General features: G+C 32.6%; 1 protein-coding gene across 4 annotated transcripts in view; it reads left to right on the top strand.

Annotated features, from left to right (window-relative positions):
• LOC126878529 (protein eiger) overlaps nucleotides 1–27,388 on the top strand; it is a 148,646-nt gene that overhangs the window by 70,821 nt on the left and 50,437 nt on the right. For all 4 annotated transcript variants that reach the window (XM_050641288.1, XM_050641285.1, XM_050641287.1 and 1 more), the window contains exon 2: nucleotides 26,893–27,275. In XM_050641288.1, coding sequence (XP_050497245.1) covers nucleotides 26,893–27,275 — 383 coding nt within the window. The remainder of the gene's footprint in view (nucleotides 1–26,892; nucleotides 27,276–27,388) is intronic.

Here is a 27,388-nt window from a genome sequence, read left to right as displayed (position 1 = left end):
AGCAACCTTACTCATTAATTTATATATCACGGACCTGCCCAGGAAAACTTTGCAGAAATTTGGCTACGGTGGCGTCAAAAATTTGGCTACGGGTCATTGCAGCTAGACATAATAACATGAGTGCTACAGAAACAATAATAACAGATGAACTTGCCATTATGGGAGAATACAAATGGAGGCTACGACCCAATGAAACCAAAACCAAAGTGTGTTACCTAACCTAAATGTGTAAACCTAAATGGTGACCAAGCCAACAAAAAACTCTCCTTTCACTTTGAAAACAGACTACTCTCTCATAACATAACTCAACACCAAAATATCTTGGAGTAACTCTTGACAGAACTTTCAGTTTTAAAGAAAACTTACAAAGAACGGCAACAGAATTAAAAACGCGAAATAATAAATATTAGTAAATTAACTAAACTGCTAGGCAGGCCGCACATCAAAGAAACATGAAACGTAAATTACGTTTCATGGAAATAAACCACTGCTAAACAAATATATGTCCGGCCATTTATGAAACTCTCCGAAAATAAAAATGTGTCATGAGCATGAATCACATTCGTTTCATTGGTAGGCGGACTTTGAGATTTGTTTAGCAGTGTTTTCTTTTCATGAAACATGTTTTTCGTTTCATGTTTCATGTTTTTCGTTTCATGTTTCTTTGGTGTGCGGCTTGGCCTATACATAATTGTTTTTAGTGACATCTAAAAGCTGTGTTTCACCACAGGCCACAGGTTGTCTAAACTTAGATGACAGAAACATAATATAACAAACATTTTTATAATTAAATCGAATAATATATTTGAAATGAAGAAGACGATGCAAACATATTTACCAAACTAACCTATTGCATTCCGATTATACAAATAAGGGTTAAGAATATTAACCTTTCTTTTCTTATACAGCTTACATTTCTTAGCCTATTCATTAATATAGTTCTTGATAGTTCCGGAATATTTCAAAGTCAAAATCTTGTAAAGCTGCATGCAATATTAATATTGATAAATAAATGTAACTAATCACATTGTTTCTGTTGTAAACGGATTATCAAAATTTAATGTGTTTATTTTAAAAGAATCAGTTACACAGAGAGCATAATCCCGGAAAAGATTTAATTATTTATGAACTTATCTTGTTTAATAATAAACATTAAGTACAATGAATTCTTCGTAAGGTTTTTAATGTTTGAGATTAGAATACGATTATTTTTGGTGTTTGATTTACAGAGTGGATCATAACGAATGAATCTTTTCTTCTTTTATAATTAATTATATTTGTTCAAGAAAATACCCGAAAATTTAGTACATTAAGTGATGTCATAATGGTTCATTAACCTTTAGATACTCGCATGGATTTTACATACATACATGTTCGCATGGCGTTTCACAGGCACCAAGGTTTAGTATATATGTTATAGTCAAAGCCCGAATTTCAGGCACTCCTAGGTTTGACTAGGCAATCCTCAGGTCTGACTGACGGTCTTAGTCAAAGCCCGAAATAAATTACAGTTTCGGCCTTTGATTAGTCAAGCCTAGGAGAGACTAAGTTGGTCAGGCAAAGGTCGAAATTTAATTTTATGAAATCGGGGTTTGACTAGTCAAACCCCGATCAGCTATTGAAATATCGTAATTTGTTTGATTAAGTTTAATAAAACGTAATTTTTTTAATTTTAATGTTTATTTTTTTTTTGTATTGTCGTAATTAAAATACTAAAATTAGTGTTTATTTTCACATGTTGAGGCATTGTGGCATTTAGAGTTACACAATACGTTAGACCTTTTACAATTACATAATTTTGAAGAGAATTTCTTATTGCAGTAGCATTTTATAAAGTCTTGACTTTCAATTTTAGAATCTTTTGTACTAATTTCTCTTATGCTGGGGTCACAGTAACGTCTAATGCCGTTTATTAACGAATTATTAGCCATCTCTGTAATGCAAATAATGCGTTAATTAACGGCATTAGACGTTACTGTGGCCCCAGTATTAAAGACCACTTAACGTTTGAAACATCTTCGAAATTAAGAAAATTGTCTTTGCATTCTTTTATTTGATTTCTTGAAAAAAGTGTGTTTATCGCAAACAGATTGAATGGGAATGTTATTGTCAACTGTGAAAGAAGATATTGCAATCGGAGAAAAAACTAAGGATCACCATAATACTAACGATGCCCCTTTACCGTCGTCACTAGGAGAGGAAGAAAATTGTCAAACAATTCAGATTACTTCTTTAGATGTGGTTTGTTGTATTTGCCAAAAAGAGAGCTCTGACGCACATACGTGCATAATTTGTAATCAAGTGGTACACGTGGTGTGCGCTAACAGCACACTTATTGGTGCATACTATGAAGCTTTTAAAAGAAAAGTTACATGCATGCGTTGTGCACAGACAGAAAAGATTAAAATAAATAAAGGAAAGGCGATTAAAGGTGTCCCCGGCTAATGTTATGAAAAAATTAAGTTAAAAAAAAGTTTCCCAAAGAGCCAAAGAAGATGCTCAAAATATTTTGAGTATCATACAAGATAAAATAATTGACGGTTTATATAGAGTTGGTACGGAATACGGAACAATAAACACATTTTTTCAAGAAATCAAATCAGAGAGTGCAAAGAGAATTTTCTTAATTTCGAAGATGTTCCAGACGTTAAGCTGTCTCTAAGAGAAATTAGTACAAAAGACTCTAAATTTGGAGGACAAGGCTTTATAAAATGCTAATGCAATAAGAAATTCTCTTCAAAATTATGTAAGTGTAAAAGGTCTAATGCATTGTGCAACTCTAAATGCCATAATGCCTCAACATGTGAGAATAAACTCTAATTTTAGTATTTTAATACGACAATACAAAAATAATAAACATTAGAATCAAAAAATCACGTTTTATTAAACCTAATTTAACAAATTACGACATTTTAATAGCTGATCGGGGTTTGACTAGTCAAACCCCGATTTCATAAAATTAAATTTCGACCTTTGCCTGACCAACTTAGTCTCTCCTAGGTTTGACTAGTCAAAGGCCGAAACTGTAATTTATTTCGGGCTTTGACTAAGACCGTCAGTCAGACCTGAGGATTGCCTAGTCAAACCTAGGAGTGCCTGAAATTCGGGCTTTGACTATAACATATATATACCAAGGTTTACAAACTAAAAAATAAATATCAAGAAGAAATGATACAGAGGCCGCTAGAAACAAAATGGGAAACCTTTAAAAATATTTTATTACAAGCAGCAAAGGACGCCTGTGGGACTTACAATAAAGACAAAAATAAGAAACAAACATCTTGGTGGACGAATGAAATTAAAGAACAAGTAAGAAAAAAGAAGAAAATATGGAAAGAATATTTAAATAATAGAACAGAAGCAAATTATACAAGCTACAAGGAACAGAGAAACATAGTAAAACAAATGGTAATGAGCGAGAAACAGAGAAGTTTGACAGAATTTGAAGAAAAAATGGAAAGAGATAATAAAGGTAATCAGAAGCTATTCTACAAAGTACTCAAAAATCTTAGAAAAGAAAAAGTAGATATAAATGCAAGCGCAATAAAAAACGAAGCTGGGGAGATACTGATCTGATCGAGGAGGAAGAGATAATGGAAAGATGGAAAGAATACTTCAAGAATCTACTAAACACAGAACAGAAAGCAGAAAATCAAGATGATAAAATGGAAGAGGAAGAATGGAATATAGAAAGAGAGGTAATAAATGAAGAGATAACTAGAGAAGAGTTAGAAGAAGCTATAAGGAGTCTAAAGAACGGCAAAGCACCAGGAACAGATAATATAACATCGGAAATGATAAAATATATGGGAAATAGTGGAAAACTAGTATTATTAGATATATATAGACAAGCATGGAAGGAAGAAACAACGCCTGAAGATTGGAGAATGGGCTTAATATTGTCAATACACAAGAAAGGTGATAACAAAGCACAATAACAAAAATATACGAGAAAATAATAGAGAAAAAAATGAGATTGATCATAGAAAAAACATTAACAGAATCTCAACGTGGATTTAGAGAAGGTAGAAGTACACAGGATCATATTATATTATTCACTTTGAAAGAAGTTATTAGCAGGAAGTGGATGGCAGAGAAACCCATATATTTAGCCTTTATGGACATGGAAAAGGCATTTGATAAAGTAAACAGAGCAACAATTTGGAAATGTTTAAAAAGGAAAAATGTAGATCAGAAACTAATAAGGGTAATACAAAGTTTATGTAAAGAAACAAATAACTGTGTAATAAGATATAATATGATATCAGAAAAAATTGCTACAAATGTAGGAGACAGGGAGGGGGATTGAGTCCGCTTCTATTCATAATATTTATGGATGAAATAATAAGAGAAAGGAAACAAAGAACTAAACCAATATACATAGGATATAGGAAATTAGAACAAATAGGGATGACAGAATGTGCATTTGCGGATGATGTGGTTATTACAGCAGGAAACGAGAAAAACCTGAGAGAAAGCTTGATAGTATGGAATGAGGTATTAACAAAGTACGGTATGAAATTGAATAAGAGTAAGACAAAGACAATGGCAATAGATAGAAATAGGAAAAGGATAAATGTGCAAATAGATGGAGTACAAATAGAACAAGTCAGTAAATATCAATACCTAGGAGTAATATTTGAAGAAAACGGAAAACAAGAAATAGATATAAATTTTAGGATACAAAAAACAAATAGACTATATTATGCAATAAACAGTGGATTTGTAAATAGACGAGAAATATCAAGAAAAACGAAAATTAGTGTATACAAAACTGTGTATAAACCTGTACTCATATATGGATGTGAATCGTGGATATGGACAAAAAGGGATAAAAGTAAATTGCAGGCAATAGAAATGAAATATCTAAGAAGAGTAATGGGAGTGACAAGAAGAGATAGAGTTAAGAATATAAAAATAAGAGAAGAATTAGAAATAGAACCAGTAGAAATTTATATAGAAGACAACTGGGTTGGTGGGGACACCTTCAAAGAATGGGTGATAACATACCTGTTAAACGAATCTGGGAAAGCAAAAATATATAAAGGAAAAGAGCGTGGTAGACCAAGAAAACAATGGAATGCAGTAATAATGGATATTTTGGAAAAGAGGGAAACAACATGGAACGATGCCAAAAACTAACAGAAAACAGAAAGATATGGAAGAAATTTGCGAAGAACAAAAAAGAATAAAAGAATCAGAAACAGATCCCTACACCTCAGGGTAGAAGGGATAAAGATCATATATACCAAGGTTTACATACAAATGTTTTGTTGTATAAAATAACATTTTATTTTTTAAAAAACGTTAAACGATAAACAAAAATACTAACAAAAATATAAAAGAATAAAATTAATAGATACTTTATGATTGAAAAGTACTAACATTCAATACAGATATTTTTTATTTTTTACCTGTTTAGGACGGGCGGTTTTTCTGCAGTTTAAACATATTTTTTTGAATGCTGATTTCTTGATATTGGACGTAGTATTTTTGTCTTTAACCTGTGGTCGGCAGTTCAACTGCTTCTGGCTTTAACCGTTCAGAAATTAATTTTCTAATTTTTCTTGGAAGTTGCGGACTATCCAAACGATTATTTTAATACTCTTTTACTAGCTCCCTTTCCCAGTTATTTTTAAAAAAATTTTCTCTGCATCGAGGGACTTAATTTTTATGGCTATAAATGATGATTTTTTTTGGCCAATTGCGCTATAGAGCGCAAATTTTGATCAAATGGAAAAATAGAGCCAAATTGTTCTTAAGATTCTCTAAGTTCTCTGCCAAAAATAGAGCCAAACCCTTCTTGTTCTTCTCCCCATATTATATGTAGCACATAAATTTGTCCTTTTAAAGAATGGAATTTTTATTTTTTGTTAAAAGTTTTCACAAACATTGTACCTTCATAGGAGACTCTACAAATTTTCAAAAATATAGTTCAAATGGTTACTAGGGGGAACCTACAAATCCACCGAGTTCAAATACCGAAAAAAGCAATTTCAAACTAATAATATTTTCTATATTTCCGGATCTACTCAATGGATTTTGATCTTTCTTTTTTTAATGTGCATGTAATTTCTACGTAAATTATAAATATGCAATTTGTTTATAAATTTATTAATTAATAAACAGTCTAATTTGTTTAAACAATCCTTGAAAAATGGTTTTTTTCCAAAAATCTATTTTTTTAATCATAGTATCATTAATAATTATAGAAAAAGTTAAAGTACACTTTAATAAATAAATAATTTTTAATAAATAATTATTTTTTGAAGATCATTTATTTATTAATGTATACCTTAACCTTTTCCATGATTAATAATGATAGTATGATTTAAAAAATTTTTTTGGGAAAAAAATATTTTTTCAAAAATTGTTTAAACAAATTGGACTGTTTATTAATTAATAAATGTCTAGACAAATTGCATATTTGTAATGTACACAAAAAGTACATACAAATTAAAAAGAGAAAGATCAAAAAAAGAAATTGAGTAGATCCCGATATAAATATGATAGTAGTTTTAAGTTGCTGTTTTAGTCTTTGAACTCGTGCATTTGTCGGCTCGGTACCCCGTCAAAATAGCCCCGTCAAAAAAGCTCCGACAAAATAGCCCCGACATAATATCCCGCACACAAAATAGCTCCGACAAAATAGCCTGCAGACAAAATAGCCGCGGAATAATAGCCCGCCGACAAAATAGCCCCGAAAAAATAGCCCCGACAAAATAGCCCCAACAAAAAAGCTCCCTTCAGAATTCATCATGAAATAATTCCTTAAAAATACATTTTTTCGGAAATGGTAATTATGCCCTATTCAGATGTTTATCTTAACCACATTAAATAAAAATGGTCTTTTCAGAGAACTTGAGTCCTGTCTTCCCTGCCTCTTGGAAGTTGGAACATTTAAGTTAAGCGAAAATCAATGTTTATTTATGATAAAAACATTTTTTTCTGTTTTTCGGGCAGCAGTAAAATGCATTTTAAATTAAATAAATTAAATACATTCTTCCTTTTTGTTAAATAATTTAAATTAAAAAAAGATTTTGGACACCTTGTATAAATAATTATGTAATTGTTTATAAGAGGCTGTTTTAGCCGGGGCTATTTTAGCCAGGGCTGTTTTGACCGGGGCTATTTTGTGTGCGATCTATTTTGTCGGGGCTATTTTGTTTGCGGGCTATTTTGTCGAGGCTATTTTGTGTTCGGGCTATTTTGACGGGGCTTTTTTGACGGGGCTGTTTTGACCGGGCTATTTTGACGGGTCACGTGTCGGCTCCCAGCTAGCCATTCACTTACCACAACTAGTCACCCTTTGAACCACACGTGTAAACTACACGTGAATATGTAAAAAAAAATTCTACTACTAACTAAAACTTCAACTCTAAAACTTTTCAAAAAATTGGCATTAGGATTTTTGACAATATTAAATAATTTGTTTACCTTTTTTTAATATATTTTCGTAGTGTCACCCTTCTACTTTTATTTGGCGTACGCAGAATTGTCCTATCTTCATTATTTTCTGTCTGATGTTATTGCAAACAAAGGTCTCTGGGATTGGGATAAACAAATATACATAATAACTTTTAAAGTAATTAATAGATCGGTCTCAAACTTTGAGGGTTTGTTATGTACCCCAATACCCAACTTTTGGCGAATACTAAAGTTTTAAGTTAGTTTTAGTAAAAGTTATTAACAAATAACGATTTTCACTTATTTTGCAGTTAACGAAGCAACAAATTGACTTTTTAACTTTCACAAGTCGCCATTTTGAAGGGTTTTCAATGTTCTAAAAAATTAAATTTTTGTACTTTCATGTCAACTACTTAGCCTTTTAATGGAGCGCAAAAGATAAAATCGCGTTTTTTGCACTAAATTGTTAATAATTAAAAAACGGACGCCCACTCTAGGCAGGAAACAGGTAGGTTTTCTTCCTATAGTTCTACAATAACTAAAAAAGTCAGCTATATGGATATTTCAGTGTCCCGAACTTGGTCTATTTCTTGCTTATTTCCCTGGAGTACTAGGAGTGCTGGAACTACGAGGTTTGACTATAACAGTTAACAAACTATCATACAGGGTGTTTCATTGGGAAACGGAAATACTTTAATTGTGAATAGAGGTCACCGAGGCGGTTGTAGGTATACTGCATTTTTTGCCCTACCGACTTTTATAACCGAGTTACAGGGTGTTTTATCAATTTTGCCAATTTTTTCCTAAGCCATAACTCTAGAACCACCCTGTATTTTTTTTTATATTTGGTACACATGGGTCTCATCCAAAACCCAAACGGCCGACATACTAATCACAAGAAAAATCCAGGTCCGGATTAACAAAAAATTATAAAGTAATTGTGACCTTAAAAAAACACCCTGTATATTGAAATTCTGAAAATCTGTTTGCATATTTGAAAAGAGCACAAAAACTAAGTCTAATCGTTCGCTTCAATTTTTCGGCCAGACAATTTTATGACTTTAATTTTAAAATTATATTGAATTTTTTAAGAACTCTGACATTAAAAAGAAGGTATTATTAACTTTTAATTATAAATTATTAAAGCTATTGGATAAATACTTATTTTAAAATTAATCAATACTTATTTACCACATTGGAACGACCCGATTATTAATCACAAGAAAAATCCAGGTCCGGATTAACGAAAAAAAAATAAAGTAATTGTGATCTTGAAACAACACCCTGTATATTGAAATTTTGAAAATTTGTTTGAACATTTGAAAAGACCACAAAAATCTGTGTTTATCGGTTTGCTTTAATTTTTCGTGAAGGAAATTTAATGACTTTAATTTTGAAATTAAATATATTGATAATTTTAAGAACACTGAAATTAAAAAGCAGATTTTTAAAGCACTTTTAACAATAAATTATTAAAGTTATTAAATAAATATCCATTTTAAAAATAATCAATACTTATTTACGACATTCGAATGACCCACTTACAAATCACAACAAAAATCCAGGTCCGGATTAACAAAACAATATAAAGTAATTGTAACCTTGAAACAACATCCTGTATATTGAAAGATTTTCAAAATCCGTTTGCACATAGGTATGAAAAGATCACAAAAAACTAAGTTTAATCGTTAGCTTAAATTTTTTGGCCAGACAATTTAATGAATTTAATTTTGAAATTATGTCGAAATTTTTAAGAACTCTGTGAACTCATAATAAAAATTTCGATATAATTTCAAAAGTAATGTTATTGAATTGTCTGCACAAAAAATTAAAGCGGGACATTAAACTTAGTTTTTCGTGCTCTCTTCAGGTGTGCAAACGTATTTTAAAAATTTCAATATACAGGTCTTTTCAAGGTCAGAATTACCTACTTTGTATTTTGTTGTTAATACGGACCTGGATTTTTCTTGTGATTAGTAAGTAAGTCCTTCTAATACTGTAAATAATAACTGATTATTTTTAAAATTAGTATTTATTCATTAACTTGAATGATTTATTAAGAAAAGTGCTTTAAAAACCTGCTTATTAATTTCAGGGTTCTTAAAAATTTGAATATATTTCATTTCAAAATTAAAGTTAATAAATGTTTGCACAAAAAATCAAAGTGAATCTATAAACTCGGATTATTGTGGCCTTTTCAAATGTGCAAACAATTTTTGAAAATGCCAATATACAGGGTGTTGTTTCAAGGTCACAATTACTTTATGTTTTTTTGTTAATCCGGACCTGGATTTTTCTTGTGATTAATAATTGGGTATTTCCAATGTGGTAAATAAATATTGATTCATTTTAAAATGAGTATTGATTCAATAAATTTAATAATTTATAATTAAAAGCTAATAATACCTGCTTTTTAATATGGAGTTCTCAATATAATTTCAAAATTAAAGTCAAAAAATTGTCTGGCCGAAAAATCGAAGCGAACTATTAGACTTAGTTTCTTGTGTTCTTTTTAAATATGCAAACAGATTTTCAAAATTTCAATATACAGGGTTTGTTTTAAGGTCACAATTATTTTATAATTTTTTGTTAATACGGACCTGGATTTTTCTTGTGATGATATGTCAGTCGTTTGGGTTTTGAATGAGAGATATGTGTATCAAATATTAAAAAAATATACAGGGTGGTTCTAAAGTTATGGCTTAGGAAAGAAATGAGCAAAATCGATAAAACACCCTGTAACTCGGATATAAAAGTCGGTAGGGCAAAAAACTTAGTATACCTAGAACCGCCTTGGTGACCTCTATTCGCCATTAAAGTATTTCCGTTTCCCAATGAAACACCCTGTATAATATATACAATTTACGTCCAGAAATAAGTTATTTGCGTTTAAATCGCGACTTATGATGTTTACGTCGTGTTTTAGTTGGTTTTAAAATAATTCCGACTTTTTAATATACAGAGAGAGGGAGAGAGAGAGAGTAATGTTAATTACATTTTCCCCAAGGGCCTTGTTGATTAATAAACTTTCAGTGGTAGATCATATCAAAGGTTTGTTATTCGAAATGAAACAGTTTCCTCTTTATTTTAAGCAATCAGTAACCGCATACTGTGTGGGAGATCGCTGCATATCAACTTGCTTCTCCGGACAGCTCATTTTATGTTTGGGGTCCTGACTACAAGCGATTATAGCCGATGTCCAACTCCTAAGGCCTATTTCATACTTTACGACTGCGGTCGTCACGACAAACGGTCGTACGACCGTTTGTCGTGCTCATCGGACTTTCACACCTTACGACAGTATTCATCTTATTGTCGTAGAGGGCACAGGGCGTAAAATGAATCGGGCAAAAATTTTGGCTTTATGGTTAATTTATCGCCGTAAAAAAAGACAGAGACGTAATCGCCTACATTGGGTGCATCCAATTAATGGAAGAAGAGAAGAAGTAGGTTTATATCATACCCTTTTTGGAGATTAAGAAATTACCAAAATATATTTATTAATTATTTCCGCATATCAGTGACAAAGAGTTTCTTCGTCCTTCTTATATATTGGTAGTGTTAAATTGTTTTACCAATCTTTTGGGATCCTTTTCTCCTTCCATGCATCTTTGCATATTGTCCACAGCCAGTCTTTCTCTTTCTCTCCTGAGTATTTGATCATTTCTGGTGCAATTTACCTATCTTTAATGTAATGTATAATCGGAAGTATTGCGAGAAATGAGTAAAGAATGCGAAATAATAAACATAATAAAAATAAGAAAGTTACAATATCTGGGACACGTAATGAGGGGACCGCGATATGAAATGCTACTAAGGCTGATAATACAGGGAAAGCTAAGAGGCGGAAGGAGTATAGGAAGAAGGATTCATGGTTGAAGAATTTAAGGGACTGGTTTAAATGCAGTTCTATAGAACTCTTTAGAGCAGCGGTAGATAGAGTAAAGATAGTGATGATGATATCCAACCTCCGATTAAGAGACGGCACTTGAAGAAGAAAAAGAATTTTCGTATCGCTTCTAGCAGTTCTTCTCTTGAAATCTCTCTTAATTGTTCCCTCATGTCATTTGTTTCTCTCAGCCTTTTTTGCGGTGTACATACTTCCAAATTTTTCTTCATACAAGTTATCAAAATACAAAACGTTAAATTACATAAATTTTGTTTTTGTTCGCCATGATCATTTTTGATAATCCCAGATTATTAAATTAAATGCTTGCTTTAAGGATTGTTGACCCATTTTTGTTGTCCACTAATTAAATACAATTTAATTGGTGAACTAATTACTGTTATATGGCTCAATTTTCACCTCAATATTTAAAAGATCCGTCTAAAAAACTGATTTTAGATTATTTAATATACTGATAATATTAATATCTATACTTATTTAAATAATCGTTAAGAAAACACGAAAATATATCAACGTTTATGTCAATGGACACTAAACTGTATATAAAAGAATCTTTAAATGAAATTTTAGATACTCCCGATGTAACATTTATGATTTTAATTTTTATAATAGGGTACATTGATAATAATGCATTTTATAATAGGGTCTATTCCTCGGCACATTGACAAATTCATAAAGATTTTTGTCCTCGCAATAACATAATACCAACCAGATGCTTACCTATGTATTGTATCTATGTAGGTAAAAATTACCCATCTATATTGTCTGCCATTATGTACGTGTCACTGGATTCATTGGTACTACACGACTAACTGTCGTTAAGTATGGAAGCACTAATTCATGCCCGTGGTTCACTGATAGCACGGCACGACACGAACGTCGTCCATTGCATGACATTGGACGACAGCCGAAGAGCAACGGCACGACAGTTAGTCGTGGTCGTCCTGTGTGAAAGGCTCCGTATATTGCTGTATTGGACTAATGGAATGTACGACAAACTGTCGTTACGACCGTTTGTTGTGACGACCGAAGTCGTAAAGTATGAAATAGGCCTAACTATACGCGGTCTTCTTCTTTAAGTGCCGTCTCCTAATCGGAGGTTGGATATCATCATCACTATCTTTAACTCTATCTACCGCTGCTCTGAAAAGTTCTATAGAACTGAATTTAAACCAGTCCCTTAAATTCTTCAACCATGACACTCTCCTTCTTCCTATACTCCTTCCGCCTCTTATCTTTCCCTATATTATCAGTCTTAGCATTTCATATCGCTGTCCCCTCATTACGTGTCCCAGATATTGTAACTTTCTTATTTTTATTGTGTTCATTATTTCGCATTCTTTGCCCATTTCTCGCAATACTTCCGTGTTCGTTTTCTTCTGTGTCCATGCTATTCTAAGCATCCTTCTGCATTTTCATTTCAAATGACTGTAGTTTATTTATGTGTTCTTGCTTCAATGTCCAGCTTTCAAGTCCATATTGTAGTATCGAGATCACGTAGCATCTCAAAGCTCTTACTCTCAGTTCTAATCTAAGGTCTTTGTTGCAGAGAATTGTTTTCATTTTTACAAACGCATTTCTTGCTATTTCTATCCTGATCCTTATTTCTATTGTTTAATCATTTTTCTCTGAAAGCCAGGTTCCTAGGTATTTGCATTTATCAACCCTTTCTATCAGTACATTTCCCAAAAGTATGATTGTTTGTATGTTTGTTTCCTTAGTTATTATCATGTACCCATTTGATCTTTTTTGTGTTCATTTTTAGTCCATATTCTTCACAGAAACTGTCTTGTTTAGTAGTAATTGGATATGTTCAGCAGAGCTTGCCATAATCACGGTGTCATCTGCATATCTTATTATGTTGTTAATAGATCTTTAATTATTATTCCTTCACTTTGAGATAGTAATGCTTCTTCAAAAATGGCTTCATTAAATACATTAAAGTGATTAAAAAGTAATGGCGACATCCCTGTCTAACTCCTCTCCTGATTTCAATTTCTGGACCGGATTTGTTATCTAGGTATTACAATGTGTGCTATTTGATTCCAGTAAAGGTTTTTTAACATTCGTAAGTCCCTTTTCTCTATGCTTTTTTCTTTTGAATTTGGACTAATGTTTCATGTTTTACTTTGTCAAATGCTTTCTCAAAATCAACGTAACAAACATGCACATCCACATTCATTCCATGCATCATTGAGCTAACGCATTAAAAGCAAATACGCCTCTCCGGTTCCTAGTCCGTTTCCGTTTCTGAACCCAAACTGACTATTCCTTCTATTCCTTCTTCCACTTTTTTATTTATACCACCATGTATTATTTTCAAGAATAATTTGAGAATGTGACTTATTAATGATATTGTTCTGTATTCACTGCAATCTTTAGCGGTTGTATTTTTAGGGATACTAACACAAAAGGTGGTGATTAACCATTGTCTTGGTATGTTTCCTGTTTTGTACACTGTGTTAAACAAGTCTACAATAATGTCAATGTCTAAGGTTTCATCATTCATGCATTTTAAGCTTTCTATTTGGGATTTGGTTCGGACCTACTGCTTTACCATTTTTTATATTATCTTTACTTTATATCTATGTTATTTTAAAATATATGTAAATAATATTAATAATACTTAAATATATAAATAATAATAAAATATAAACAATGTATCCTCGATATGTTGTTGACTTACTAATCGTGGTATTTTCTTTCTATTGATTTATTTTATTATTTTATTAACTTCAATAAAATTTATTGAAGTAAACCAGTAAATTATATGTTTTAAGTAATAATAATCCACAAGGAAAAAGTTTTCCTGTAGTTGGCTTTATACCATATAATACAAAAAAACCAATAAAATCCTTTATAAAAGGTATTTATTTAAAAATCCCTAGAATGGCTACATGCTACATCACAGAACTAGTTTTCGATTGGTTGACCAATCACCATCAGTGCTTACGTGATCTAACATGCTAACCACCAAAATACAATATTACAAAAATATGTGGGTAAAAAAAAAACCCTTTAAAAGTAATCCGTCAAGGAAACATCGATAAAATATGCTACATACTGTCATCATGTGAACAAGTCGAATCAGAGTTCAGATGGTACCTAGAACGTATTACATGGAATATATTTTAAACATCCATGTTTCATCGATGTTTCCTTGACGGATTACTTTTAAAGGGTTTTTACCCACATATTTTTGTAATATTGTATTTTGGTGGTTAGCATGTTAGATCACGTAAGCACTGATAATGATTGGTCAACCAATCGAAAACTAGTTCTGTGATGTAGCCCTTTTTAGGGATTTTTAAATACATACCTTTTATAATACTCCGGTCAACTTGCACATCCGAGGTTACAAAAATTACCATCAAGCTGAAAATTGGCAGAATTGTTCAAAATACCATCATAAATGAAATCTAAAAAGTCCTCATAAATCCGACCCGAGCTAAAAAATTTACGCGGGGTCAAAGGTCACCAAGTATAGTTTTTAGCGATTTTCAGCGAAACGGTAAGTTTTATCATAAAATTAGCTCTAATAAAAAATGTAGATTAGATAATTATCTATAAAAAATGTCTTATTACTTTTTTTCCTAAGAGCCACCGGTTTTGAGATACAACGATTCAAAAATTTGTAATAATATGCGCACACGTTTCCACACCCCCTTTGAGGTAGTGTACTTAGCGCATTTTTTAACGTGGTTTCCCCAGTAGGCCTATTCCACGGAGCTGTTATGATTCTGTTTAATTTGAAGCTATTGAATAATTGATATTGGCAAGGGTTAAAAATGATGAACTTATAAAAAGTGGTATAAATTAAAGAAAAGGGAAATTTATCGGTTCATAATTTTCTAATACTTCTACCTCCTCTTCTCCGTGTTCTTCTTCTTATTCTTCTTCGCCTTCTAGTTCTTCTTCTTGTTCTTCTTCTTCTTGTTCATCCCCAATCTTTTGGATCTAGCTGATAACCAAGCCACACTTGAACTTGGTAATATACCTGAAAAATATGTTGATGAGCAGCCGCTGTAAGGGCGGATCCAGGGAGGGGGCCATGGGGGCCATGGCCCCCTCCGAGAATTTAGAATAATATAAATTTAAATATTTGCAGTTCAAATATTTTTAATTTCAAACACATATATATGTACAAAACAGGGGATAAATACGTTTTCTGGACTAGAATTGAAAAAAAGAAGTATCGGAGAAGCTTCAAGAATGACTTTTGGGTTTTTTATAAATGAAAATGTTGATAATTTTACAGAGTGCCAATTGTTAGAACGATCTTGACAGCCATCAAAATCGTATAAATTTCCATATTCTATACACACAAAGAATAAAACAGAAGTGAAGCGTTACTTGGGTCACTAGCACTTAGAACAAAGGAGTTGGTTGGTATTTTCGCACAGTCAAAAGGAATTGTTTTACAAATATTACGTTTCATTTTTATAATGAAAAATATGGTCACAATAACGGGATGACAGCCCAAAGCCTTGTCACGAAACCTTTCGCCAAACTCATGAGCAGAAACGGAGTCATATAAACCCATGAAAAACATCATACCACAAGGAGTGCGTTCAGGTTGAGCTGGATTTTCTAAAAAGTTATCGCAACCCTCAAAAATCAGTCATTAACCAGATAGACTCTCAGAGGTCTAAACAGAAACAGAAAATAAAGAAAGACTACATACGACCAATAGTAGGGTCTATAGTGTTCTTAGGTCGACAAAATATTCCTCTAAGAGACCATCGTGATGATGGCCTTATGCTTCTGGACGAAGATGCTGGACCTAGGAATGAGAGGAATTGCTGTGGTACTATGTCAAAAATTATCGATTTTTCGTTTTTAATGCCAATATGTACATTGAGCGATGAAGAATGTGATGACAAAACCCTACATGGCTAAACCATCCATGTAACCAGTAGATAATAAAATTATTTCCGATATGTCCACTATTACAACAACACCGCGAACTTTTAAAATCATCTGCTGCAAAATCACGTTTTTTGACATATCGGGTTTTGCCTTAGCACCACAGTGTTAAGGTTTAAAAGCGCATCAGGAGATAAGACTCTTAAATAACACCTATCCACAGCATCTTCCTGAGCAACATGCATTAGTAGGAGCAGTCAAAATCAATTAATAACATGTTGTGGTGAAGAAATAATTGAACAAATAATATTTGACGAAACGACTGACATATCCCACGTGGAACAGCTTTCTCTAAATTTGGGATACATACACAATAACAACATTCATGACGACTTTGTCAAATTCATTGACGCTTATGAGAACCTAAAAATAATTAGTAAAAATCAAGAAAGAGGGAAAGAACAAGGCCTGACAGGAGAAGCATTGGAAAAAATAGTATTAAACTTGTTGAAAGAACTGAACTTGGATCCGAAGAAATGTGTAGGAATCGGTACTATGGCAAGAATGGTGAGTTTTAAGGCACTTCTCAAAGTGTGTGAAAAGTGATTTAAAACTCACCATTGTATCCCTAATTTTTAAAAATTACCCCCTGTACTTCTGGTACTCCTCCCCAAAAAAAGTTTATGGCCCCTCCCGAAAATCGGTCCTGGATCCGCCTTTGAGCCGCTGAGGTTGGAGGAAGACAAGATAATTGCACTTGTTTTTTATTCTGAGTATTTTTAAAGAAATATGTATATCGAAACTTCTCTAAGCACGTAGTTTTTTTAGGCGCTCCATACATAGAGAGAAGAAAGCTAATTCCGTTGGAAATAACTTCTTGTGGAGTTAAATTAGTTTTTTTTTTAAACTTCAACACATTTAAGTAAATAAATAGGTTTAACACGTATTTTCACTCCGGAGTAGTACTCAAGACTAATTAATACATCGAGGGTGTCATCTACCTGAAGGATTTCGGAAGATAACGGTGTAATTTGCATAATAGTAAACAAACTAAATTTGCATAAAGTTTATTGTATATTGAAATGTTTATTAGTACCTAGCAATAAACATTTTGCCTAGAGAGTTGGCTTTCATTATTTTGTTCAAACCCTTTTGAGAAAAGAATAGGTAGGGTGATTAGATTATCCGACGTACCGATAGAACGTGTTTATTCCGGCAAAACCCATCTTTACAAATTGAATAAGACGCATAAATAAAATAGTTATTTATGAAACAGTTTGTGAAGTATGGACTCACTGGAATTCATTTCTATTCTACAATTTTTAGAACTTTGACATTTAAAAATTCTAATTTCTTTCAAACCACAAAACTGTCAAAAATTTTTGTTGTAATGCTGTTTCTCATTATGTCATCACTTAGAATTGTATGGAAAAATGCAATTAGGGAAGCCGACTCCGCATAGGGATAAGGCAAAGAGAATGATGAATACATTGCTCATTATGTCATCACTTAGAATTGTATGGAGAAATGCAATTAGGGAAGCCGACCCCGCATAGGGACAATGCAAAGAGAATGATGAATATGTCATCACCATGACAACGTGAAAGTTAAGGATATTTGATTATATGAAAGTGTGTCAAAAACAGTGCGAAAAAGTAAATCCGATATAATATGACGTAGAGTAGATAAAGAATTATTATAAGTTAATACTTTGTCATATCAATTTACTATTTTTGTTGGGAATAAGCCGTAAAATTGAAATAATAATTCTTATTCTTTTCGCGTTACATTCACTTTGTAAAGATTTTTTTCTTGGCACTGTAATATAATATAGCTTATACATTGCATCCCTCGATAGACCGCAAGCTGTATAGTAGAAACATTATCATATTTATCATATTTGAATCGTTGTATCTCAGAAACGGTGGCTCTACGAAAAAAGTATTAAGATATTTTTTATAGATAATTATCTAATCTACATTTTTTGTTAGAACTAATTTTATGATAAAATTTACCGTTTCGCTGAAAATCGGTAAAAACCATATTTGGTGACCTTGGACCCCTCGTCAATTTTTTAGCTCGGGTCGGATTTATGAGGACATTTTAGGTTTCATTTATGATGGTATTTTGAACAATCCTGACAATTTTCAGCTTGATCGTAATTATTGTAACCTCACTCCTATTTTTGAGTCTAACTAGATCGGTCTATAAAGGATTTTATTGTTTTTTTTTTTTTAATAATAATCCATTCGTACCGCGTACAGCTGGGAGCTGGAGTCGGCTATAAACGCTTGTAGTCAGGACCCCAAAAATAAAATGAGCTGTCCGGAGATCGCTGCATATCAAACACAAGGTTTAAATAAACCGATGACGGATTTCCTAGATAAAATGCTTCTTTTAGATAAATGATGGTTAAAAATTGATAAGCCAGCAATGAAGATAAATGGTTCTGGGAACAATTATATCATAAATTACCAAGTATTGAAGTTACTATTAGACTAAGAGCTGGTATAGGTGAAATTTTCTAATCATTTTAGGCACGATAAGAGTCCTTAACTTAAATAGTAGAACCTAAAAAAAAACGTATGAAGACTGTGCCGTCACTTTTTAGTGGCACATGCGTCGACTGTAGCGCATCAAACTTTCCACTTATCGACGGGATGAATAAATTTATCGCCAACCGTCACTACAGTAATTCATTATTGTACTACTCATTTGCCCTCATTTGCGGCAGTAAAGTAATACTTTATTGTACTGAAAGAAGAATTTTACTTTACCTGCCGCGATTAATCAAATTAACCGAGATTGAATGCACCTAAGTGGTCGATGACAGTAATCGAATGGCGAGTATTTGAGTGGACTTAAAATTTATTTACTTTAATTATTAAAAATATTGTGCGCAATTTGCGATATTATCAATTAAATTTATGTCAAAAAGTGAAATTCTGTACTATTTTGTAATTATATTCATATAAAATAAACTAAAACTTTACCGATTTAGTAATTATTCAATATTGATAACTATCGATTAAAAATCGAAAGCAGCCATCTTGCAAGTTATCTGCCATCACTGCCATGAAATTATTATGACGTCTAAAATTTAAAAAGTTCTTAAATTGTAAATTGCAAGTAAGTGTTAAAACCAATATTAATTTATGTTGGCAAATATTATTTTATATCAATAAAACATATCTTAATAACCGATTGTCAAATATACCAGCAAACGAGAAGTAAACTCAATCTTCCCAGGGACATATCTGAGCTTCTTAGACACAATACAAATATGTATCAACAATATTATACAGTTTTAAACGGAAATAGGAATAAAAGACATTTAATTGTATCACAAATTTTTCAGGTATACTTTTTGTTAGTACATGTGTAAGTATCTACTTAATATTATAATCTCTTTATTTTTTATATGTATTTTCCATTGTTGTCGTTTATAACCCCAGTGGTTCGGACGGCATTAAATTAAAAAATAATATGTTGGCGATACAATTTTGTATGCACCAAGTCAGTAAAGACTCCTTATCGAACTCGTCTGTTACTCGCCTCGCACGCTACGCTTGCTCTTTCCGTGATATCAGACTCGTTCGATAACGAGTCACTTTACTGACTTGTTACATAAATAACTATAATGTACCTTCCCTCACTCCCAGAATCCCACCATAAAAAACTTCATTTTTCGTTTTAATTTTTTAGGTGGGATGCAATGAATTTTAAAATTTCAAAAAATTCACACGCATAGCTGAGGCTTTGGCAAAACATGTCTATTTTTTATAGACCCGTAGGATGAGTACACATAACCTCAAAAAAAAATATGTATTTTCTTTTTTTGGAAACAACCGTTTGCAAAAAAGTATAACTTTTTTGGAGATGGTTGCAGGTCTATTTTTTTAATCTTGTGTATTTTATTAAACCCTATATGTATTTCTAATTTTTCAGGTGTTTCCATAAAGTTCGTCACCCGTCAAAAATTCGAAAAACTGTTTTTAGGGGGTTTTGGGGGATTTTCCCTATTTTATAGACATTAAAGTAGATCAAATCCTTGTTTTTTATAGGTTATATGGAAATTGAAGTAACTGAGTCCTGTAGAACATTTAAAAATGGGATAAACACGTTCAAATCCCCAAAATGCCTCTAAAAACAGTTTTTTCGATTTTTGAAGGTGGCGAACCTTACAAAAAACCTGAAAAAATTAGAAATATAGTGTTTAATAAAATACACAAGATTAAAAAAAGTAGACCAGCAGCCATCTCCAAAAAAAGTTATACCTCCACTTTTTTCCAAAAAAAAATAAAAATTTATTTTTGAGGTTATGTACACTCAACCTACAGGTCTATAAAAATAGCACTGGCGAAGCGTCAATGTAACCACTGTTACCATTGGTAACAGTTAAAAATCTTCCAAATAAATATTTTATGACGATGAATAATTCTATTTACCAATATTTTTACCAATAGAAATATATTATTATATTATGTGGTAATAGTACCTAACTCAGTAAATAGCCAACTACAGGCTACAGTAGACACGAAAATATTGGCGAGTTTATGTGACTCAGTTGCACTTTATTATACTCTGTTACCAGACTCATTTCTGGTTTCAATGGTTATATAACCACGCTGGCGCCCGGGACCGGCTAGTGACTCAAAATTTTGAAGAAGCGACGGCATAAGCGCGCTGTGTATCAGTAGCGCTGTTACCAGATTTAAAATTGGTGACAGTACCTATAAAAAGTGTGCGTGCAGTTAACCATGGATGAGTGTCGCTTCTTAATCGATCAACTACTTGAAAAGTAATTCTCCTTGAATAATTTTGAAGAAAAAAATGAGATTAAAAATGAAAGACCTATTTTAAACAATTTAAAAAAGGAATCAACAAAAGTAGGTCGATATTTTAAATTTAGTTGGTACAGTGAAAATTCTTGGTTATATTATGGTTGCAAGAAAAATATACTGTATTGTTGGCCATGTCTTCTGGTTTCTACAGAAAAATGTGTGGACCAGGTTCACGATTTAAATAGTGTTAGATTTTTAAAAAGGAGACATGAAATTTCTCCGTTACCTACATGTAAGATGTATACCCAATTTGATTCAGTTTGGCAAAACAAAAATCAAAATTTCTCTTAACCAAGCTTTTAAAGCAAATATTGCTAAACATAATGAGTTTCAAAAATTTGAATAAATCCTTTGTAAAAGGTAAAAAATTTATTAAAATCCCTAAAGGGCTACATCAGAACAAAACGTTTTCGATTTTATTACAAAATCATCATCAGTGTAAGACAGTCTGGATGCTAGCTGAGCCACCAAAGAAATATAGGGGTAATAACCCTTCAAATATAAAATGTATGCTTTACAGATGCATATTTACTTAAAATGCCTTGTGATGGGCAAAAGGCAACAGGAATAATGCCCTAAGGTAAGGTATTTAAATTCCCAACATGTGGGATGCAAAAAAATTGAGTTTACATTTCGATGACTTTATGGCAACTGAGTATGGCAATAATGAGTTTGTTAAAAAAATTGATAGGTATATCCTTAGCACACTTATAATAGATACTGTATGTTTTTGGGCCAAACAAGAACTAGCGTTTCGTGGTCATTTTGAGTGCGACGACTCTGACAATCCAGGCAATTACAGGGAATTGTTAACATTAATTGCCAAAAAAGATCAAAAATTTTGTCAACATCATCTAGAAACATCTGTTTTTTCGAGAGTTTCAAGTGACATACAAAATGATATTATGGAAGCTATACATACATTTAGCCATATCTTCATTTTTTTAAATAAGATTTTTTGCATCTGGCTTTGGTAACACTTCAGAAAAAGTCACGAGTCGCCACTGAAAAATAGACATGTTTTATAAAAGCCTTAACTATGCGAGATAATTTTTTGAAACTCTAAAAATGATTGCATCCCACCTAAAAAAAATAAAAACAAAAAATTAAGTTTTTGATGGTGGGGAAGGGGGAAGGGGGTGGTGGGTTAAAATTAAGCTGAGTCTTATTTTTTAATCACATAGAACTTAAAAAAATGAAAAAAAAAATCTGGTAGTGAGGGAGGGTACCTTTTAATTTATTTATCCCATCCATAAGTGGAAAGTTTGATGCGCCACTGTCGACGCATGTGCCACTAAAAAGTGACGGCTTAGTGTTCATATGTTTTCTTTTAGGTTCTACTATTTAAGTTATTGACTTTTATCGTCAGGAGCCAATTACGTGTCAGGATATCTGAGGGATGTCATCTGGAAAGACAAAGATATGAGGCTGGAAGGGAAAGTAGGTATGCATATACAAATCATGTGTAAGACCGATCATGACGTACGCGATAGAAACAAGATGTGACACAGCAGAAACCAAGAGGATACTAAGATCATCATAAATGAGAACGTTGAGGTCAATAACTGGGAAAACACTGAGAGACAGAATATCGAACGACAGAATAAGAGATCTCTGTAACATACCAGATATAGTACGGTGGGGAAGACAGAGAAGGCGAGAGTGGAATCAGCATGTGACGAGAATGGACAGCGAAAGAATAACCCGTATAGCCAGGGATGTGAAGTCAACAGGCAAGAAACCAATAGGAAGGCCCTTTAAAAGGTGGCGAGATAGCTGGCAGTCAACATCACAGCTGCGAATACAAGCTCAAAATCGGTTAAGAACAGGCCAAAAGGCCTAATATAAGAAAGAAAAGCAGAAGAAGACGAAGAAGAAGAATAAGAAGAAGAAGAAAAAGAAGAAGAAGAAGAAGAAGAAGAAGAAGAAGAAGAAGAAGAAGAAGAAGAAAACTCTTATCGCGCCTAAAATGGTTAACAACTTTCACGTATACCGGCTCCTAGTCTATATTAGTTCGACTTGAATAGTTTATATCGTTTTGTGTTTGTAGACGAACACTTCCTGTAAACAATTGCCTAATTATTGAGTCCCATAAACCTCATAAATCGAAATCTATCTCTTGCTAAAAACATTACAGAAAATACAATTATGATGCAATAGAAGACCGGAACTTCACAAGAAAGTGTCCTAAATTCAGTTTAATATACCGGGGGTCCAGAAACTTTACTGACAAACCATAAGTAAGAACAGGGAGTAACTACACATAAATTGTATACCTTGGTCTTAAGATGTTGTGGATATCTTTTGTTTTTAAGCATCTAGCTCAATTTGCCAAATGCCGCTCATGTTAGTTTACCTCGTCTTTTGATCTATGCTGTTTGGTTTTCCGTGTTAAGTTTTATAATTTGACCCAGATATATAAATGGTGAACTTGTTCTATTTCATCTTGTCCGATTCTCATTGTGATGTTCTCATCTGTATTTATATTTTGGTCTTGCTGTAGTTCATATTAAGGCCTATCTTTCCAGCTTCTATGTCCAGTTATTTCATCTTTCAAACAATTCTTCTTTTTCGTCGGTTATCAATACGATTTCATCAGCGTAACTTAGATGGTTCAAGCGTTGTCCACAAATTGTTATACCTTTTTCTTCCCATTCTAATCTTTTAAAAATATATTCCAGAGCCTGATTGAAAAGTTTCGGTGATATTGTGTCACCCTGTCTCACGCCTCTATTTATTTGTATTAGTTTTGTTGCTTCATATACTTCATCTGTTGTTTTGGCTTCCTTATACTATATAATATAATATATATTGGCTATTAGATCTGAATATCTGTGGTCAATTCTGCTGTTAATCAAATAACTTTTCACTGCCCAATGTTCGACACTGTCGAAAGCCTTTTCGAAATCTATGAACTATATGTAGAGGAATGTGGTATTCATTTGCTCGTTCTATAAGGATTTTCATACTTAATAAATGGTCACTTGTGCTGAATCCCTTTCTTAAACCAGCTTGTTCTTTCGACTGGCATCGGTCGATTTTTGTCGTCAATCTATTGGTTAAAATTGCTGTTAGGAGTTTATACATTACATTGAAGAGTGTTAGTTTTTTTATATATTATGCTTTGTCATCTTTCTTGTGTACGATAATGGTTACTGATTTCTTTCAGTTGTTTGGGATTCATTTTTCTTTTATTAATTGGTTAAAAAGCAAATGGAGAGTATATAATTACCACTTTTACACCATATTTAAGCATACCTGCAGCTATTCCGTCTTTTCCAGGCGATTTCTTGTTTTTCATTTCTTTCAATGCCTTCTTTATTTCTAATTTGCTTATTTCTGACTTAGTTGGTTTTTAATTTCTTCTGGTGGTTCCTTTTTTGTTTTCTATAATTCTGAGTAGAAATAGTAGATTATATTTTTATGATGTCATCTTTAATGTGTGTTTCTAATCCGTTTACGTCTTGTATTTTGTTTATTTCAAATCTGTCTAGTTTCGGTCTTAAGCATTTCATATTCTTGTTGTTCTGTATTACTTCGTCTATTTTCATTTCTTGTTCTTTTCTCTTATTTTCTGTTATTATTTTGCTCATTGTTTTATTGATTTCTACATATTCTATAGATTTCCTTTTGTCTTCTTCGTTTAGCTTTCTACTTTTATCCATAAGCTTCTTTGTTTCTTTTGATACATCGTTGTTCTTTTTTACATCCTTTTTTGCTATTTCTTTTCCTGATGTAACTATCGTTGCTGTAAGTATGTTGTTATTTTGTCTATACCTTTATCATCACTGTTTAATTTTTGGGTAATTTGTTCTTTTAACAGGTCTTTGTATTTCTTTTTATATTTCCCTAGCTTGTTTATATCTACTAGATCCCCTTTTCTTATTATTTTTCTATTCATGTCATAGTTATCGTCGATACTAATTTTTGCTCTGACCATCCTGTGATCGCTACCTGTGGTGAATCTGTTAAGAACTGGGACATCTTGCCTATTAGTGCACCCTATGTAACGCACAGCTGAATCTTATGTTTGTGCGTCACAGTGTTGCCATGCCATTTCTTTCATAATTTCAATCAATGTTAAATGTACCTACAAGTATAATAGAATAAGAACGTTTACTTATCCGTCATTATACTAGGTAGAATGACAAATGAGGTGTCAAATGAAATCTTATAATCCAAGGATAGTACTAAAGGTGAGAAATTAGACCTAGATTGTCTGTCCCTCAAAAAATAAGCGTTATATTGGGGATTTCTAATGTCGACATTAAAAGTTGCACTATTTTTTTCTATTAAACATTTTGATCTAAAACTTACCAGAAAACTTCTTTGTACTCTCTACTTTCAAATAAACGTGATTAAGAAGCTAAATTTTAAACTTCGTCACACAACTTTTGAGATTAAACTTTGCAATGCACAAATCCGCACCTTTTTCTTTGAAAAATTCATAACCTTTATCATGATAAGAATAAAAACTTGAAACAGGTACCTTTGTCTTCAGAAATGTTAGAGCTATATACTGTAAAAATTTCAGAAAAAATATTAAAATGGAACAGAGTTGTAGCAAGGTAAACGCACAAAACGTGATTTCATTTTTTTTTTATTTTTAGGTTAAAATTGCGATTTTGACAATGTTCCCCCACATAAAATTCAAAATAAACCTCATTTTCGTTTTCAGCACCCTTAAAAATATAAAGTATGAATAAAATTAGCCATTCAGCACTCCGTGGTCAGTATCTCGAAAACTAAGCGATTTTTTGAGGGTGCCCCGCTCGTGTATAGTATCTATCACAAAAAATTGTAACGTGATAGTATGAAAAAATAGAGGATACGGCAACGGTGTTACAAGTGACGGTCGGATCCAATGCCAAAATCTGCACAGACATATTAGGGTGCACTAATATCCAAGATGTCCAAGAACTGTTAGACCTTTACTGATATATGGTTCCGTGGACAGTATGTAGTCGATCGTATTTTTTGTGGATCCATTAGGGCTGATCCAAGAGGGATATCCTACAAATATTTAAAAAGAAACGAATTACAAGGCGCCATTTTCAAAGAGCTCTAGCTCCCCTAGGAAGCATTTTCGGACTAGGCGATTTGGGTTAAAGCTTAATATCTTGAGACAGGGAATCTACAGTTTAAGTAGTTCCAATTATTAATGAATCACAAAAAAATTTGTGAAAAAATCGCCCGTTTTTCTTCAGTTTTTCATGGTTAAAACATATTTATATTTTATTTCTTGGTCAAATTGTGGTAAATTGTCACGTAAGAAACCTTCCTTTTTTAAATGTAGTACGATTTTTTTGTTTCAGATATCAGAGGACTCGAATTTGCGCCCTCTACAATATTAGTGCACGTGCATAAATGAAAAAAATATATTTCTTGTACTCTCTAAGAGTTAGATATTAATGTGTAAAAAGTTTTATGTTCATTTTTAATACAGGCTCTGAGAAAAAAATGATGATTTTTGGTCTTCTAAAATGTACTAGTACCTTAAAGTGTATACACAACGCGATTAGACAAATTCTAACCTCACTCTGATATTCGTGGTCGCGGTACCAAAAATCCCAGTCACAGTGCACGCTAAATAGTGACGTCACTGACTTGATGACGTTTAACTCACGTGTACCTAACTTTTTTATTTGCGTACACGTTAGCGTGTACCTACACACAGCGTTAAAAAAATGACTGAAATGGGGGGGGGGGGCATGAGTTGCAATTGCGGCGTCGACATGAGAGAGGGCCTCCGCTGTAAACGACGCTTAACAACGAAGGGGAGGGAGGGTATTAAAAAGTCCAAATTTTTTACGTAGTTGATGATTTTCCCCTATTAAGTGAAACTGAATTTGCTTTTTTTATTTATAGGATTTTGAAGAATACGACATTGAAGACGAGCCTCAAGTAGTAGTGCCCTACGAATACGATTCGGATCCGATCGTCCAATACGACATTAACGACTTTATTCCCGACAACGACACCATCATAGCCCATAAAAATTACTTTGCAAAATTGATGCAAAAACTTAATTGGACAGTTCCCAGCGATGACAAGTACCAGTCCGCTGCCAATCTGACAAAAGATGCATCATCACCGCAGAGATCTAAAAGAAGTGTTATAGCAGCTACTGATGATGGTGTTATTATAAACAGTGAGTCTTATGCTGAAAGGAGAGCAAAGAATCTGAGTTCAAGATATACACTTAAAGGAGGATCAGTTACACAATATCCTGCCAGACCATCATCCATAGGGTAAGTATTTTTATCTTTAAGTATAGTAATTTGTGGCTATTTTGCAAATATCTTCTAATATTTGAAGCACCGTCGAAGACAAGCAAAAATATGGTTTTAACTACACAGGTTCC

Source organism: Diabrotica virgifera, chromosome 10, assembly GCF_917563875.1.
Source record: "Diabrotica virgifera virgifera chromosome 10, PGI_DIABVI_V3a".
Lineage (NCBI taxonomy): Eukaryota > Metazoa > Arthropoda > Insecta > Coleoptera > Chrysomelidae > Diabrotica > Diabrotica virgifera.
Note: the sequence above shows the minus strand (reverse complement) of the source record. Positions and strands in the feature narration are given on the sequence as shown.